A 19548-nucleotide genomic window follows, 5' to 3' on the forward strand; every position below is an offset into this window, starting at 1 on the left:
ACTGTGAAAAAATTCCCTCGTGCGAGCAGACTGAACGTTTCAAAAAAATTTTTCACTGTACGAATACTTGTTGAAAATTGATATGCATCAAAGGTCAGATGTGAAAACCATTCAAGATGAGTCTGCTAACTTTGCCATCATAATAATGAAAGCTCTTCTCAGGAGCTAATAAAACACCCTTCCATGAAATTCGCCACCAAAATATTTGTTCATATACAGGGTGTCAAAAAGATTCCGTAATGGAAGGGACCAAAGAAACGTTTTTTTTTACAAATAAACTGGAAGTCTGTTTTGTTTAGGAACTACATCCCCAAAAGTACCACAATTTCCATTTCATTCTCATGTAGATGGATCGAATTATCGTATTTTCTTATTACAACGGAGAAATCGATAGATTTCTAATTACTCCGACTTGCGAAAACACGCCATAAGAAAAATACTTCACTTTCATGAACTGCCAGCGAGGCATTTTCCTAAAAAAAAATGGTCTTCATTCGATTTGTGCATGTGCGAAAACTTTTTGGGGGAGGTTCGAATTTTCTCATTTGACACCGTGTAAATGCTCTGGGTTTCCATGAAACAATATACGTAGCTTTTTCTGAAAGTGGTGTAAAAACACTGTTCATCAGTTCTATTGCTAAATACATAAACAGCGTATCGATCAAATTTAATGAAATTTTGTGATCCGAACAAGAATAATAAAATTGTAGTTTTTTTTTAATTTTTAAAAAGTAATTATAGATTTCATATTTTCACCTCCAGGCACCAAATTTCAAAGAGATCAGAATTTTTTTGATTACCACTATTTAGGGATCTCGGTTAGGAGTTTCGGAAATATTTTTACAATATCGGGAAATGCTCAAAAACATTGCGGAGCCGCAAGTTGCATTCTTTTATATGTTGTGGTTTTCGAGAAAAACATTAAAGAAACCCAAGTTTTGGAACTTTTGAGGGAATATGTGCCAAACAATCCATTGTGAACTACCAATTTATTTGTTTTAGTCCCCTCTATTTACAACTTTTTAACACGCCTTGTATATTTGCTCTTATAGATCGTCTCACGTAAAAAAGGAATCGGGAGAAAGTAGTGTAACCTCCCACTAAGTTTATTGTTCATCTCAATGTCGCTGTCCTTTGAATAAAGATAGGTATAAAACTGGTAATTATTCGGGCCGTTGGAACCACCATGTAGACTCCCAATGAATGAGCGAAGTGTTTATAACCGCATAGATGTTTATAATTTGAATGGTCAACTGTATAAGCATTCAAATTATAAACATCTATGCGGTTATAAACACTTCGCTCATTCTTTGGGAGTCTAGAGGGTGGTTCCAACGGCCCGAATAATTACCAGTTTTATACCTATCTTTATTCAAAGCACAGCGACATTGAGATGAACAATAAACTTAGTGGGAGGTTACACTACTTTCTCCCGATTCCTTTTTTACGTGAGACGATCTATAGGAGTGAGTGATAAAGAAACGAGAGTCGAAATCGTAGCTCTAATAAACCTCTCAGTGGATTCTTGGCACCTAACTGAATATTTGAAGCTCATCCCACACAGGGAGCGGGCGGCGCCGCGCCTCCTCTTCCCTCGTGGCGGAAAAATATACCGGCTATAATTTGCATGTAAATAAATGAGAGGGCACACAAAGAAATCGTGCCAAACCGTGGCCATCGTGGAGTTGTTTCGTTATCGAAAACCTCTGGAGAATACAGAAAAGAATTTTTCCCCTGGGGAAGTGCAATGCGCTCGCAGTGTGCAATGATAGGAGTGGAACATTTCTCTTAACGCGACCTTCGCTACCACTCGTTGATCTTCGGAAACTCATCAAACTTTTCCGGGTACATTTTAAAATATTGGAAACATGTCCGCTGGTCTTTAGTAAATTGGGAAATCAGGTGGTGAAACTCCCCGTATCTGTCGCTCTTCTCCTCCTCTTCCGATTCAATTAGACAAAATAAAAGCAAACCCTCATCTTCGGAACTGCTGGCGGCAACGGGCGGGAGGAGAGGAAACGGCGTTTCCAGTTTGCGACCTACAGTGAAATTTGTAACATGCCGGCCCGGTGCTCCCTATGCTAGCATTATGGGAAGTCACGTACGTCTGAGGAAAACCCTCTGACAAAACCCCAAACAGAGCAGTCGGCAGCAGGATTCGAACCCACAACCTCCCGAATAGCAGTCGGCAACGCAACCATTCCGCCACCGGCTTCGGTTTCATAAGAGAAAGGGGTACTTTCTTTTATATCTGATGTATTCGCGCCAATATTCAGGGTTATTGCAATTGAGCTAAACATTAAATATGGCAGTTATGGGTTAATTTTTTTGGAGGGCGAGCTCTCAAGAACGAATTTTCCGAAACAAGGTTCCTGGGGTGTGAATTTTTGGGGCGAGCCTTTCAGTCATGGCTAATTTCCGGAGGCTACTGTAATGAATACTTCATAGTCAACTATGGCAACCTTTGTTGAGCAGAAATACCCAATTTTTCATGTTATTTATGGTAACAATAAAAAGGTTTAATTAGTATATTGCATACCAAACGATAAGAGGTAGTCTCTTTAAAACGGAACCTCGCTCAGGGAATAACTGCCCCAAAGTCGCCTCCAAAAATGTGCACTTGCAATATAAGAGAAATGATGCAGCACCTTCAGAATTCATTCTGGAAATATTTAAATCTCCACCCTAAATGAATGACTCCCGTAATATTTTATAGTCGCTTCTGAGGATTCCTCATTGGAACACGTGCGCCAGAATAAATTCGCTTCAAAGGATTTTCCTTCGGAATAGAGAGTCACCATCAGAATATCCCATAAAAAATCTCGCCAAATTCACCTAATATTTGGTGGTTGGCAACCTGCACTAAACCCCTGCGCGCCATAAAACTGGTATTAGACTTAATTACTCTTACCTTTGTGGATAATTGTACATGTGTGGAGCTGAAGCACTGAAAAATCAGAAAAATATATAGTAATCGGGTAGTTAGCGCCTGAATGGGTGGGCAACCCCTACTCATATAGGCCCCAATTTACAGAGTTGAATCTGTTTGGAGCCGAAAATTTCGGGCGAAAGTGTTCTAGGGGTGATTATTCCAGTAACTAGATGAGGGTGAATTTATCTGACCTTACCAATTACCAACAGTAAAGAAAATTGCAGCTGTTCGTCGTCACAAAAAGATAAGTTTCATTCATATCGACTTTACCCCATCAGAAAATTCGGTGAAAAATTTGCCTCCATAGGTGTGCGCATGAAATTCTAATCCCGTTGAAAACAACCCAGGTAAATTACGTTGTCCTTGTAATACTCGGGGTGGCTTGCCCCACAAAAATTGTTCCCACTCTCGATCCACTTCTTTGTAGAAAATTATCCCCCACAAAAGTTCCCGAAAAAATGGACACGGACAATTACCTAGTGTTCATAAATATTGGACTCACGTATATTATTATTCCCATCCTCTCTGTGAAATCAAAATCAGTTTACCTCTTATGTAAAATCATCGTGCTAATATACTATACTGATGAATGGAAAAGCTTCTTAACAAAGATGTCATATTAGACCCCTATTATAGTACTAGACGATATTAAGTTATTGCCAAAAGTGCATTTTAATCTACCAGACACTGATATTAGGTAATATAGGTGCGGTTTTATTGCACATATACCTGTCAACTACAATAATAGATATTTCTAATCGCCGATATAAGAGCGGCTCCTTCAATATCGTAATTCAACCAAACCCTCGTTCATTCAATTCAAACAGTACTACAGCATGTTTCTAAAATTCAAGTTCATTCTCGAAATGCAAATGCTGAACGTGTATTATTGGCTCTTAACATGACATGAAAAATGGAAAAATTGCTCCCTCGGCTGCTTTCAATTACAATTTAAAATTTTACAAATGACTGTTAGCAGGTTTGAGCTGAAATCGATACGTCAAGCATGCTAATGAAAAAAACAAGGCGCATGCTAATTTTTGCGTTATTGTTTCAGGTCCGGTTCCGTTCCTCAGATCATCATCAGGTATGTATCTACGCTTCGCTAGGAGAAATCCGCGACCTACCGTAATTCCGTTCTGATTTTAATTGGAGGTGACTAAAATACCTTGGCACGGCTTATAGATCTAATTTTAAATCGCCGAACTTTGTGTGAAATAAACTGTTTGAGTGTGCCGACCTTGACCTGTACGGCCAATTACATATCGAGAAAGTTATCGAAACGTCGCTATACTATTCAGGTTTTTGAGAAGCTTCCGTATTCAGTAGTAGCAGGTGACATCGTAACATTCTTGCTCTATCGTGAACTACTTACCTATCAATGTAACAAATTCTTTAATTAAATGGGTAAATGTCGCGATCTGTAATGCTAACTGGTCGCGATTAATTTCGATGACGAGCTTCTACGTACAGTCGCATATGATTAAGTTGTACTATCCACATTTAATGCAGACTTAAATGGGTAACTCGTATGTTAACGAGCAAATGCCATTTTAGTAAATTCGTTTCACTTGCGATTTTAATTTGCGAGTAAAATCCAATTTGTGTTGCCCATTTATTTAACGCATAAATCTCGACGTGTCAATTTGTTATGGTTCGGCATTTTATTTATCTTATTGTATTGGAACTTAATTGCGAGATCTTCTTTTGTACGTGATAAGACCAGGAATAAATCAATAACCGTTTTACACCATTCACATAATTTCTAATTACGTTATTAACATAAAAAATTTGATTGTTATCTATAAAACGGAATGGGAATGTCTCAAAAAATGATCAAATGTCAGTTCCTTTTAGGCAGCGAACATACCGGCCAAGAGTTTTAAATCCTCTCCTTAAAAGAAATTGGAAAGCAAAGGTAATTACTCAGGATACCTATTCAAAACTGTATGGGTATTATGGGGGGGGGGGGGCAATCCAGGGCATTGTTACCTTCAATTACTTGTTCCCACTAACCCCATTGCGAAATTATAAATTGCACTACCATTTTAAATCTCCAAAAAGTGTTTTCCATTGCTAATACCAGAGTAGGTATAGATATTAATTGTATATATTTTATCAACAAAAGTGTGAGTGGTGATGCAAAATATATACATGTACGCTCACATTGGTTCCTCCTCTATTCCATTGCCTAAGTATTATTTGATATCATTAATAGAAACAAAATTATCGCTTATTGTAACAAATTAATCGCTCTGTACAATTATTGACAACTCTCAAAACATACATTTCATTAGCATAACGTAACCTGTACTTGCATTCTCCAAATATAATAATATATTATTATCAATCTGAACTTACTACAATAGTATATTGTGTAGTAAATCTTGAAATACGCAGTTTTTACGACTATGACGGAGACGAGTGCCATAATAGAAGAGTGCTAATCAAAAAAAAAAACCCTTGTACAATATATTTTACGACTGCTTCTGAAGAACACTTCTGTTAACATTGAACTCATGTTAATTAAAAATTAAACAATTGCAGTAATTTCGCCATGTCTCAGAGTATTTTCGCTATTTGAAAGCTTATAGCTTGATGTGCAACCATCAAAAATTAACTTTGGCATCCATCACGTTGTCGCCCAAAATCGGTCAAAATCGTTATTTTACAGCACCTGAGAATCCAAGGTATCGCGCGGTGCACTCGCACACACTACAGGGTGATTTTTTTAAATTTTCGATATAGAGATCCTGAAACTGTAAGAGATATAACGTCGCTTAAACGGGCAAAGATATGGTTAATGTTCCCTTTCAATGTTTCTTATAGTTCTATACAAATACCGAAGTTATGGCCAAAAACGCGAAATATGTTATTTTCGAAATTGAGCTGGCGTTGATATATTTTCATAGATATCAAGTAATACCAAACCCACAGTAATTTTTTCTCAGATTTCTGATGGTGCCAAAATAAAATTGTTATGACTTCTGGGTTTCGAATAAATCCAATCAACTTCCTTATTTTTTGTGGACGCCACATTGGATGTTTACCTCACTCAATAAAGAAGAAAACTTGGTATTTCATTTGGGAATAAACCTTAAAATTTTGCCTTGAGGTGTACAATGAATTTCTTACGGCAATCATTTCATAGCTTGCTTGAAATCATTTGTGAGTGACGCCAAAAGTAATTCGTTTATTGACTTTCACAGTTTCCATTAGAAATACATTGTAAAGTTCAAGCCAAACATTCAAGATTAACTTCCAAAGGAAAAAAGGAAAGTATTTGGTATCGACGTTTTTATAATTTTTCTCTTTCGAGTGTCACAATAGTCCAATATGGCGTCCATAAGAAAAAAGAGAGTTAATGTGATTTATTCGAAACCCACAAATCATAAAAAATTGTATTTTAGCACTATCAGAAAGCTGAAAAAAATTTGTTATAATTATTTTGTTATATCTTTTAGCGACTTTGTATCACTTACAGTTTACGAGATCCCCAAAGTGAAAATTTAAAAAAATATACATACAGAGTGAACATTTTGTTTGTGTGGAGCACTGGATATGTTGAAAACAACATTTTTTTAAAAGAAGATTCTTATTGTATCCAATATTAAACAAACTTTACTTTTACTATCAATCTACGGTCGCATTTATTTTAGAGGAACTGCTAGTTATCATTACATATTATTAAAGGGTATACTTTTTTGGATATAGTATAGCATAAAAAAGTTATTACATTACATAATCAAATTTAAGAGAGCAACTTAAATGTTGTCATATTACAAAAAGGTTCTTTTTTAGCAGTACCTCACGAAAAATAGTCTTTCCATTAAAAAAGTTACCCTCTTAGGTCTGTAGACGCACGCCACTGTAAATAATTTTTAAGCATTAGATTTATTTATAAATTTTTAATGATATGTGATACAATAAATTGGTTTGACATAACTAACAAAATTTAACGCTTTTTTTTCAACGCAAACTAGTGAAGAAATTATTAAATTAATTAGCACAACTATTTTCTTTATTTTGAGTTTTTCTCATTAAATTTGAGTATGTGATTATGTACTGTTTAAGAATATGTAACGAAAACTAGTAGTTTTCATTTAAAAAATATGCCCCCCGTCATCTTGTAGAAGTACGCCGCCACTGACCACAAATTTAAAGTGCGCAAATTTATAATTTTGGATGCCATAAAAAGTTTCTTTAAGAAATCATGTTTTGAAGATATATCCAGTGTTCCAGAAAACAATGGTCACCCTTCCACACCCCCTTCCAAGTTATTTTGGAATTTTACATTTTGTGCGTACACACCTTTCCTGTATATCTCTAAACTCATCGTATTGCAAGAGAGAGAGAGAGAGGACGGGGAGATTGGTTTTGTATGAATATCGGTGTAGCCTAATGTGACGTCTTTACCTTGCTCTCTTACGTCGGAGTCATAGCTTCGCCTTCTATCTTACTGACACATATAACGAGAAATAATGATTTTCACGGGATTGTAGTTTTTAGCGGATTTGAAGTTATTCTTATTGAAAATGCATACTATTAAAATCGTCGAAACTTGATTTTGGCTTATAAATGTCTCTACAAAAACGACGCCCAACGCGAAATGAGACATGTCGGCGACATAGGGGCACCATATATGACTAAATGTAAGCTTTTTTTTAAAAAACAAGTGGATTGTGAGTTTTACAAAAATGCTGATATTTTTACCGCTGTAATTCGAAACGTATTAGAAGTACAAAAAAATATTTACTAAAAAATGTGAGGAATTTGGTGTTCTTTAACTTTCACTTTTCCGTTTTTTCATAAAGTTAACCGCTGCGAAGTTATTTTGGAAAAACTGATCTTCTGCACTTTCTTTCAAGGTGGCGGCGCGAGGAGCCTCTCCCAAGGTCGAAAACATGGTTTTTGCTCGGACCTCAACAATTCAACAATATATAAAAACCGCATTTTTTTGCTAATAATGGAAGCGTAGCTCGAGGGGGGGCTAAACTTTTTTGTTTTTTTTTTTGTTTTCGAAAAAACTTTGTTGATGAACTGGATGGGGCAGTGAAACGGGTGATTTTAAAACAATGTCAAAAATTAAAAAAACGCTATCAAAAATTGTATTCGTGTCATCGCAATCTACATAAAAGGACCATAAAGGTGAAGTGTTGTCGGACGTTACTCATAGCCTTTGACCTTGAGGTGACCTCACAACAAAAAGTCTCATATGGTTGGATCAGGTGAACGAGGAGGCTATGCAATGATGGTTGTCGAGAGAAGGACGCCATATATCTTAAAACGTAATTTTTAAAAACGAGAAATGTAATTTAATTTTAAATTATTTTTAGCGCATATTTTCAAGAATTAAAAAAAAATGTGTTATTGTTTGCGTTTTGTCCGTCCGTCTGTCCGTCCAGATCCACTTCTGCGGTTTTGAACGAACTACTTTTAGGAGAATTGTCCTAGAGTACTGATGGACTTTTTTCAATACCCCAAAAGGGGGCTAGATACCGGCCATCAAATTTTGTTGTCTTATGTCTTTTGAAAACAAAACGTGCATAAGTTTTACATGCGACAGATTTTGCATTTGCATGGTGCCAAGTAAAACTTCTCAAAATGGTATTCGTGGTATTCTAAATAAAGTTCCCAAAAAAAGAGCTGTTTTCTGATTTTATCCTTCATGGTTATCTAGTGAAAGGTTTCGATGAAATGAATTAATTTCTACCAACCACAGTCCTCGTCCTCGACCTCTTATCGTGATCGGATATAATTCCTTATATCTCAAGAGCGGATTGTCGGAGGAGGGTATTCACAAAGGGAGTTTGGGACGTCTGGAATAAATATATCCATTGGTGATCTCAAAACTTTAAAAACGAAAATCTCGATAACGGTTTTTCGGAGGAGAATACTCACCATGGCAAAATGAATGATCTGGACGAGATCTATTGATAAAGTCGAAGCGAATATCTTGAAAACAAAGTGTCGGAAGAGGGTACTCATAAAGGGCAAATTTAACGTCAAGACTTACAGTGCAAGTATCTGCAGAACGAAGTGTCGGAGGAGAGTACTTGTAAATATCTCAAAAATGTTGGAGGAAAAGGGAAAAACGATTAATATGCGCTTGTCTAAGTGAAGAAAACAAAGCCACACAAGATTTTTTAAATTTTTCAAAAACGGTAGGAATTAAATTGGTAACATTTTACGCTTATAGGGTGGATGAAGTGTCACTTACGTTCTATCAGAACAAAAATGAAAGCTCATGATGTAGAAGCTGTAATCATTTGATGTCGTCTTTTTGTAGTATTTCTTGAAGAGAGAGGTGAATCCACAATCAACCTAGATATCAAATTATACAGATGACTTTGATAAAATGTGATTATGTACTAGGCACTATAGTCCCTATAAAGTTGCGGACATTCCGAAATATAGGAAACGCCCTTCTAATATCTAAAGGTCTTTGATGCAAAAAAAGTCCTTTTGTGCCTTAACAGTTCCTTTGTAATTGAAGGTATTTGTGAGCTCTAAAATTTCGAAATGGTGACTTTTTTACGAATGCACGCATTGAACAAGCTGACTTTAAAAACGTTTTGATTTAGGTTAGACCTTCGGGTATTCAATATTAATAAGTGTTTATAGCCATTATCCTTACTGATTAGTGCAGCTACGTTAACCTCTTAGCCATCAGTGAATAGCATGCAGGCGGCTATTAGCATTTAGATTGCACCCTGTAGTGTAGCAAATCCGCATTGAAACTGCCTATAAGTTTCATTACACTTGCATGTTTTTTACTGCAGCCGTATAGCTATGCATCGTTCAGTCGTCAAACATATGTAGATACTTTTATGGCAGATTTACGACTGCTAATTAACCGCAAGCGGCCGTACGGCATGGGCAGTATGAATAAATGGATCTTATAATATATTATATATCGTATAAAGGGGTCATAGTCCACGCTTATTACCCGGAACTAAATCTGGGGTAGCCTTTATCAATGCGGGGGTGTCGCGTGCCCTTAGTTCTCCTAGAGTGTCCACTGTCCATCAAAGAGAGCATATGGGCGACGGCAGCTGCTTACGCTGACCTATTGTCACCCACGCGCCATTCAATCAGCCTTTTGCTTCTTGCCACCTAATTTAGTGTTCGTACTTCAGCTTCCCTAAATATTTTACACATCTGTGTCTAATATTTCTGCCAGAAATTATCATTCCTCTCAAAATCGTTGGCATTTCACTATTCATTACGTATATATGGAATTCCTGTTTTTATTACCTGTTTCAAATAAAATAAAAAATCTTTCTGCAATATTTATGAAATTCCGATCGTTATTTTTGTAATGGAATTATAATTGAATGTGCCGCACCAATCCAATCGTATTATGCAACGCATTTAAACGTCTCGAATGAATGAGATATTCAAATTTCTAACATTGAGATTTGCTTTTGATAAGAATGTAAAATAATACCCATCCTGCGCTGCGCTCCACTGTTCCTAATCAGCTGCACGTTACCCAAAATGGACAACAATCTTACAAAATGCACGTGAGAGGAGCTTTGATCGGATACCGCATTTTTCAATTCCTGATGCTGGGAAAACAAAATGATGAGTTGAGCAATTTTTACTTTCGTTAATTGCTCTAGCTTTGATTTAGATGAGAAACATGTTATAGTTCGTGATTGTATTTCAGTGAATTAACAAAGTAACTGTAATTGCCAATGAAGGTATATGTAATATTATAATTATAATTTACAAAATGTGTTTTCTATATGACTGACAGATGGGCCTGTAACATAAAAACGTAACGGGCGTATTATTTTGGTTCATGCTAAACTACCTTATTGTACCTTTCTATATACATATAATTTTTAAAGAATAAATTACTTAATTTAGGCTTAGCACTACCCGTGTGGTGCAGTTCAGTTACTGAACTGTGGTGCTAAGGGTCCCTAGTTCGAATCCGGGTTCGGGCATGGATATTTGTAAATGTATAGTGGGTTGGGTTGGTAGAGCAGCCTTTGCTGAAATCCCGCCTACTCAAAAATAAAGGCAAAATAAAATAAAATTTTAAATTTCTTTCGAAAACTTGTGCTCTATATGATTTTGTTTAGGGGGCTCCTAGTCAACGTTACCGGCAAAGTAGAATGAATCATAAGAAGTCCCTATTTTCAGTATTGGTATACCACTATATATAAATGTTATAAACTGGCAAATCCGACAATTTATAGAAAAATTGAGATCGTCAGAAATTTTCGCATTTATAGAGTTTTCACTGACTGTGTATTATACTATTCATTCCCTACGGCCAGAAAGTATTTTCACCCGTACTATTATCCCACAGAATATTCGCCCATTGAACCATCATAAAAACTCGTTTTTATAAAAAAAAAGGGTATACGGTGTATCATTCTAATAACGAAAAAATTCTCTACCAAAGAATCTCATAATAAAATTTGATGGCCATAAATTAGCGTTATGTCATTCTGCTTCCAAAATGAAGACTTCCTTCGAGAAACGTTTTAATAGTATCACGGTGTCAACCGGTCACCTTTACTAGTTTTTTTTGCAAATTAAAAGATTGGAAAAATTTAAAATTCTTAATTCAGTTACATTTATCTCTTATAAAACCTAAAAGAGTTAATCATTTAACATTTGTATCTCCCAGTCCCAGCATAACTGAGATTCCCACGAGGAAGGGAAAGAAAATACCCGTGATCCGATTGAAATAGTTTCCCTCCTCGTTTTATTTTGTTTGTGTACCATTCCATGACAAATCCCGCATCTACCACCAATACAGGGTATACGGCTTTCTATCCTAAACTCTACCAAAACATATAATCTATAGCAATTTAACTACTAGATCCATAATCATATACAGCACGAAACCTCCAACGTAAAGAACGAAATAGTAGTGTTAGCAGCTGTTTACCTTCACGTCTATTGCCAAACAGTAAGTATTAATTAATAGTGTCAACCGACAGATATTAATTGTCAATTGACAAATACCTAGTAAGCGTCAACACTCAATTGTCACAATGTGACAGAATCAATTAACAGATATTAGGTGTCATTTCTCAGATGTTAGATTGGTAGACACTAAAAGTGACAATTAAGACATGTGATCACCGTATCAATGAGCAAATATAGTATTTTCGTTGTAGCTTTACCGGTTTGTCATTATATACCGAGATATAAGACAGATTTTTTTACAATGATTAGTAAACGCCTATCACTGCAATTTTCCCGTTACATAGGTTAGAACTACCGTGTAAACGTATATCATCATGTTGAGCGGTTAGTTCTATATTTATCTATCTATTTGTTTTAATTTTTACAGCACAACAAACAAAAGTTTTAAACATCTGTCATCAATTTTAAAATAATATTGGAGAGAAAAAATAATAGGGCGCTAGCAGATTGACGGACGTTTTTCGTTGTCTATTCGCTTGCTAACATATAACTCGGTAATATTATGTAATTTTTCAAAAATTGCTAACAATTTTTTGATTATTTATCAAATTTTTCAAAAATTGCTAAAAAAAATTTGATTATTTATCAAATGTGTTAATGGCATATACGATTATTAACAAACTTTCTTTGTCTTCTTGTCTTCAAAAATTAAGCGCTAACGACATACCTACCGGCAAAGCTACAGCGAAAACACTGTAGCAAGATTCAATTGACATTTAGTGAGTGTCAACCAGCAAATAGTGTCACAAAGAATGATAAGCCATTAACAAGGTTTTCAATGAGCAAACTCTTTTCAAGTTTCTCAGTACGAAAATTGGTTTCAGAAAGTTTTTTTGGAACATCATAAATAAAATAGATTCCATCTCAGCTGCGGATCTCGTGTGATACATCAAAAGTTATTAAAAATTGTTTCCTCCCTCATATTCCGAGTGGAGAAAACCATTTCCTCCAGTTTTTTTAAATTTACAGTAAGAAGGCACACTCTTGAAATGGATTAATTATAACAGTAATTATTTATTTATCACTTTATCTATCACTATCGCCGATGACTAATCTTTAATGGTGGCTCGAGATCTGTCGCGATTTCTAGAATATCCGCTACATACATAGATTTATACAAGGTGGAAATTTTGGCTGGGGAAACGAATTTGTCTTCAAAACAATGTTTTAGACGAATCTTTTTATGGTATCCAAAATTATAAAAAGTTTGCTACCAACCTCCGTACTTTACATTTGTGGTCAGTGGCGTACTTCTTAATGATCAAGGGGGGCATATTTTTCTCATGCAACTACTAGTTTTTATTACATAGTATTAAAGAGTATACTTTTTTTTGATATAACAGCATAAAGAATATATAATGGTTGCTATTAAAAAGGTATATGCTCTCCTTGACCATGCCGAAGTATACCAATACCCTCACATTTAACGAACGTAGGTTGGTAGCAAACTTTTTATAATTTTGGATACCATAAAAAGCTCCTTTAAAAAAATGTGTTTTGTTCCCGACAAAATTTCCAAGATCTAGATGAGTGAAGAATGACGAATTCTAGTGGTTTTTTAGTATGGGTTTTTATAATAGGTACGTTTTCTGTTGTCTATTCTCTATTGTCTAGATATGATTTTGCTATAATTGCCATAATTACGATAATTTTTTTTTATTTTTTATTATTTTTTTTTGTTTTCATTTGTGTCCTCATACTGAATTACCGTATAATTTTTTCTTTACTTGCTAAAAGTTCTAGTTTTTTTTTAATTTCTTGGTCTCTTATTGTTTGTTAATTTCATATGTAGAGGGTTGAGTAGTAGAGCAGACGGAATAACATGGTTTATTCCAGTCTGAACTTCGCCCCATTGAGTTACCCATTATGTAATGTAATGTAATGTATAATATCTGTTCTTTGTATAATGTGTGCTCAATAAATGTCATTATTATTATTATTATTTTATTAATTTCAAATTATAGCCTATTAACCCATATGCTTCAAGCTTTTTTTTTAAATTGTGTTGCGATACACAGCTAAATGCCTATGACGGTTCGAAGAACCTGAAACCAACATAATTTTTGGTTACCAGCAATATTTTTCAAGAGCATGAGAAGAGAATACGTATATATACCCCTATATATTGATTATGATTACTTTAAGAACTGATTGATAAGAAACTTTCTTGATTGATATTTTGCATACTTGGGTCAAGGGTTGGATTATAATCCCTTTTTGAACATAGAATCCTGGAAAATCGGTTACTTGAACCAAAATTTATAAATTTTAAAATTACTACAGAATAATTAGTACCTACTTAAAATAATATTGATTTGGCTTTCCTTAAATACTGTAGAGAACGTTCCGGAAATTTCCATAGACATCGAGGCGCCATGAAAGATTAGTAATCGGCGATAAAGTACGAAAGCGGTTGTGACGTAATCTTTCCGAGAAATATGACGTATTTTATTCTCGAATGTACGCGACCTCTCGGGAACCTTCGACTTTGCTATAAAAATAAGTCGAATAAACCTCACCACGTACCAGCAAGGAGGAGAAGGGGATTTAAAAAGTTGTTAAAAACATCACCTGTTTAATGGACGACCTCTAAGGATTAGAAAATTAACCCAGAAATTTCTCCTTCGTTGTCTGGTGTGATCCCGACGGTGAGAATTTATGATGGCGAATTCAACCGTTGACTTGCTTGGAGTTGCGCACATTGATGTGTCGGTTCAGCACTTCTTCGTTGATAAAATGTGTCTATATGCATGCGCCTGTTGACCAAATATTACATCGTTTTCCGCTGTGAACTTTTTACATACTTATAACCTTCGGAAAGCTGTTTTTTAAATAAGGATAGAGATTAGAGAAGTACAAGGTGCTTAACCGGCAGATTATTCGTAGGTACAAGGGTAATCGTATAACCCACTGAACATTTTGAATGGGGTAGTTGTAGTTTCGGTCCATTGACTTGTCAAGTTTCGGTTATCACAGAGTGCTATCAACGGCAATCGATTGACCTACCGAATTCCTGGTAACTAAATTCAATCATTGTTTTAACCCTTGAAAACTATTAATGAATACGATATGCCTATAGGTACTTCAATTGCGTTATCCCTTTCAGGTACATCCTTTGCAGAAAGGTGGCTAGTATATACCTACTAACCGAATAATGACTAATCGGCTAAAAGATAAGCTGTTGCTGTTTAAGTAGTCCAGTTTTTCCGTTAATTCCTTTTTATAACAGTCTGGATTTTGGTTGTTAAGTATTGGTAGGTATAGGTACTTCTGGATGATTGCCGGACCACTTTTTAAGAATAAAGGCGCGATTCAAGTGGGTTCCACCACTACTTACTATAGGTAATGGCCTTGGCTATGTTACAATTGGCCATTCAGACAACCCCACGATTTTCGATCGGACTAAGAGTTTCATACTTTCGTAGCCACTTCCGTTCAGCAAGTCGATTTTCTTCGTATATGTTTCCCCCATTCAGTTACTTACCTACTGTTAATAATATAATAGAGCGGTAATCGAAACTGTGAGACATTTTTATAAACCCACAGTTTACGTAAAGTGTTACGAGGGTCAGTGCTGATGACCTCACAGGGATTTCTTAATATATAGCAGAAATAGCCCCATAAAGCGATTTACTGTAGCTTTGAGTTGAGCTGCAGCAATAAATATTAATAAACTTGAAGTTAACAAACTGCATACATTAAGATGGTCGCTATATAAATTCCCCATGAGCTTGTTTAGGAGCTTCCACAACCCTTTACCTTTTATACACACTTTATTTCCTCTACCATTTTGTTTAGGTACACGTGCAATATTTTCAAGGTAGATTTTACTACCTCCTTTCAAGACCGCGCGCGTCTAGAACGTATAGATGAAGAAGCGTGGTTAATTTCTTGAAAGTGTTTATGTACAGCGATGATGGTGCCATCACCATACTACATACGAGTACAAATCGCAAGTCTCGGTGTAACGCGTTATCTCGTGGCCAGCAATAAGGATTTATTTATCAGACCGCGTGCTATCGGGAGTTGTTAAATGCGGACATTACAATGCAAAGGATCGTTATCCTGGTGCTGTTATATCGATAGAAGCGATTCTACATCAGCATTATTGCTGAATCGTGGATGGTCGCGTTGTCGGCAACCCACGCGGGGATAGAAGAGCGCCCCGTACTTCACGAAGTGTTATTGGCCGTATTTAATTACGCTAGCAGTCGTGTCACGTTCTGCTAAAATAAAAAAACCAGACTGATCATAAGAACAAGGAGGGCCGATGAACAAACAACAAGACGCAATATGTAGTTGGCGAGATATGGCGCGTGTAGGTCGTAAGTTTGTTGGGCCGTGGAGACTGGTCACCATATCAAGTCGGGGGTTGCTTGCGTTCAAATCTATTCAAATTTTAGTCTTCCTCTTGGAATTACACAACGCTCGGTTGCCTATACAAAAATAGGCCGGTAACGTCTTAGTGCCACACTGCTCCAGTGAGAATCTGAATTACACGCTCAATAAAAAGGCATCTCGGTCTTTGTTTTGGACCGGTCCCATCAACCGCCATACTTAGGGTCGAGTCAACATTACGAAACTGGTTCTCCGGCAAAGTACTTCATTACCTTTCGATGCGTTCTATTTTCATTCCGTAGACTATTTATTGAAAAATAGGCCGGTAACGTCTTAGTGCCACACTGCTCCAGTGAGAATCTGAATTACACGCTCAATAAAAAGGCATCTCGGTCTTTGTTTTGGACCGGTCCCATCAACCGCCATACTTAGGGTCGAGTCAACATTACGAAACTGGTTCTCCGGCAAAGTACTTCATTACCTTTCGATGCGTTCTATTTTCATTCCGTAGACTATTTATTGAAGCGTTCGAATCATACAGGCGAGACGACCTGAACTCTCAGGTAACTTGTCTAATATACTCCTGGTAGACAGCGGCAATAAACCAGCTTATGAACAAGACAAGTAAAGGTTGGTCGAGGGCGGTCCTCGGACCCCAGGTATAACCAATCTCACCTTATCATAACCCGTTCAGAGCACCAATAGAAGAACGCATTCTTCATTGACCAGTCACATAAAATAGTCCTGACATTACTGTAGTTATGCATATGAGAATGTACGTAACCGCAATACATGCAACGGCAAGGATTGTGCGCGTAGGGACCTCGGAATCCTTTGTATTAAAAGCTCGCCAGATCCATGTTTCACTCTCGCCAGCATTCTTAAAAATCCCATTTATTAACGAGCACTAATAAACTGGATTTTATATGCATTCATATCTTCGAATTCATGTCCATTTACCGCCAACACCATCACCATATCATAAACTGAGAAATATTTATGGATTTATTATACATTTTTATGGTATTGTAATTCCGCTTTATGATACACAACTTATAATTTATACAGTTCCAGTACTCATTAATTATTCTAGACTAGTGGGAGAAAGGAAAAAAAGCCTTGGTACTTATTTTATTTTTGATATACTACTAATTGTTTATATTCAGGTTAGTATGTTAAAAGCCAAGATTGATCGACCTAATTTGTAATTAGGTGTATTATTTGGCAACTATAATGTTTGCGGTATAGAGATTTTTTAGTTTATTTATATTGTCTCAAACTATTTAACGTGGGGATATCGTTACTATATAAATTTATTCATGTGTATCACATTAATGTCTTTTGTCATGCTTGCTATAGGTATAGCTTACAGATGGACACGTGCACTAGCAAACTATTAGACCTAACAGCAATGGTTTTGGCAAGTTATTTGTTACTGAATTTTTCCTAATTAACACTGCATCTTGTACCGCGCCTGATGTCACGCAACCCACATGACATCAATCTGTTTGAAAATGCAGGAAATCATCAAACCTTGGTTATCTAGCACTTCGCCACAGACAGTATATAAAGGAACCACCCAACTAGATTGCCAAAAAAATCGAGGAATAAAAAAAAGGGACATACCCCCTTTGCCATCTATGCTGACCCCATGCGCCATTGTGATCTTCCAGACTGTTCTAGGTGTTTTGCTACCGGTTCCGATTTTAGGTACCGATACTAATGATCTTTTTTTAGTATTTTTAAATACTATAGCGTATACTTCTCAGAAATGCTTCCTCAATGTATCAGTGGTGTTTTAGTTAGTATTCATTAGTCTGTATTGTCAACTAACGCGTCGTTTTTGATACTTTTTGTCACTATAGCGTTCTCAAACCGATAATTTAAAAATTCGCTTATGTTAAAAATTGCCAACTCCAACAATAGCATTTTTAACTTTTTCCTCAATAGCTTTGGACATAAAGATCTAGCCTCAGGAGGTAAGGCGTTGAGTATGGAATAAGAAAGTTAGCACTGCGCATTGCACAACCTATTCTTAGCGTATAAAATTTGGAATAAATTAGATATTAGAGACCACAATCTTAAAACCAGCGGTTTTTTCGATATTTTTGGAAAATCCACTTGATAAAAAAATAAATGGCCATTTATAAAGTTAATGAAATATGAGTAGATCCATTATTTTCAAGATTTGCTTATAGTATAAAGCATAGGCCTTAGACCTAGCAAGTGAAACTGCTCAAATCTTTATACCAGAATGCTCATAAATTCATTCGCAGTTTTTTTATGGAAACCCACGGACTCTACACTACAAATAAGAAAATTATTTAATTACATCATAGGTAGATACTACATTTATAATGAACAGTTTCTGTTAAAAAACCCTTATTTGTACAGATATTCAGCCCTGTGATGTATCACGTTATTTAGTATAGGCAAAATTGGGTTTTTGACAGATAACCTGGGCGTTATGTTTAACGTTAGTAATAATAATACTTTATTGCTCAAACAGAAAACATTCCAATAATAGAGCAACAATACACTATTTACAAAAGTAAAATTAAAATTATGTAACTAAGATAGTATACTTAAGTAAAGTAATATTATAAACATACAAAATTTGTAAAAATGCATTGAAAGATAATTAAATTCGATTAAATTGCGCAACATAAACCAAAAATATATATAAATTGTATTAAACGTGCAAATGAACAACAGAGATATACAAGAGATATAAGTAATAGGAGTCCTATAATAGGAGTAATGAAAGAAAAAAAAATAAAATAAAATAAAAAATAAAAATAATAAGTAATAATTATCTTAGAGAATTATTGAGCTTAGTAATGGGTTGGCGAAGTATTTCCGGTAGAGAGGTATATTGTATATCACAATCCTGGCAGACCATATTAAAATTACGAGACATGATTAATGTAGGGGCTTTAAGTACATAATATATTAGTTCTCGGAGTGCGGTAAGTGAAAGTTAGTGTAAGCCTGCTATTGCGCTGAGGAACAGAAAAGTTTAGGTGTGCAAGGAGATTAGGAGAGTCTACAAGATTGTGCAATAAGCCAAATAAAAACTTAACACTGTTCATAATTCGGCGGCATTCCATCGACTGGACAGTATACCGGGATAGGAGAGATTGGTGTGGAAAGCCTCTTTCAGGATACGCACCATCAAGCTTAAAAGAAACGTACTTCAAGAATCTGCGTTGTACTTGTTCAATAAGCTGTTTTTGCACATCGTACTGCGGGTACCAAACTATATCGCAATATTCTAATTTGGGTCTTTTGGTCTAACGTAAAGTACAGGCGAAACAAAACCTGTG

General features: G+C 35.8%; 1 protein-coding gene across 8 annotated transcripts in view; it reads left to right on the plus strand.

Annotated features, from left to right (window-relative positions):
* Window positions 1-19548, plus strand: part of LOC116170369 (homeotic protein spalt-major-like) — a 133791-nt gene that overhangs the window by 70256 nt on the left and 43987 nt on the right. For 7 of the 8 annotated variants that reach the window (XR_004145220.1, XM_031486722.1, XM_031486727.1 and 4 more), the window contains exon 2: window positions 3990-4019. The exons of the other annotated variant lie outside the window; for it this stretch is intronic. Coding sequence is in view for 6 of the 7 variants with exons in the window: in XM_031486722.1 (XP_031342582.1) it covers window positions 3990-4019 (30 nt within the window). In the remaining variant the exon portion in view is untranslated. The remainder of the gene's footprint in view (window positions 1-3989; window positions 4020-19548) is intronic. 8 annotated transcript variants of the gene reach the window in all.

The sequence above is a fragment of the Photinus pyralis genome, unplaced genomic scaffold, assembly GCF_008802855.1.
Source record: "Photinus pyralis isolate 1611_PpyrPB1 unplaced genomic scaffold, Ppyr1.3 Ppyr1.4_LG5, whole genome shotgun sequence".
Taxonomy (NCBI): domain Eukaryota; kingdom Metazoa; phylum Arthropoda; class Insecta; order Coleoptera; family Lampyridae; genus Photinus; species Photinus pyralis.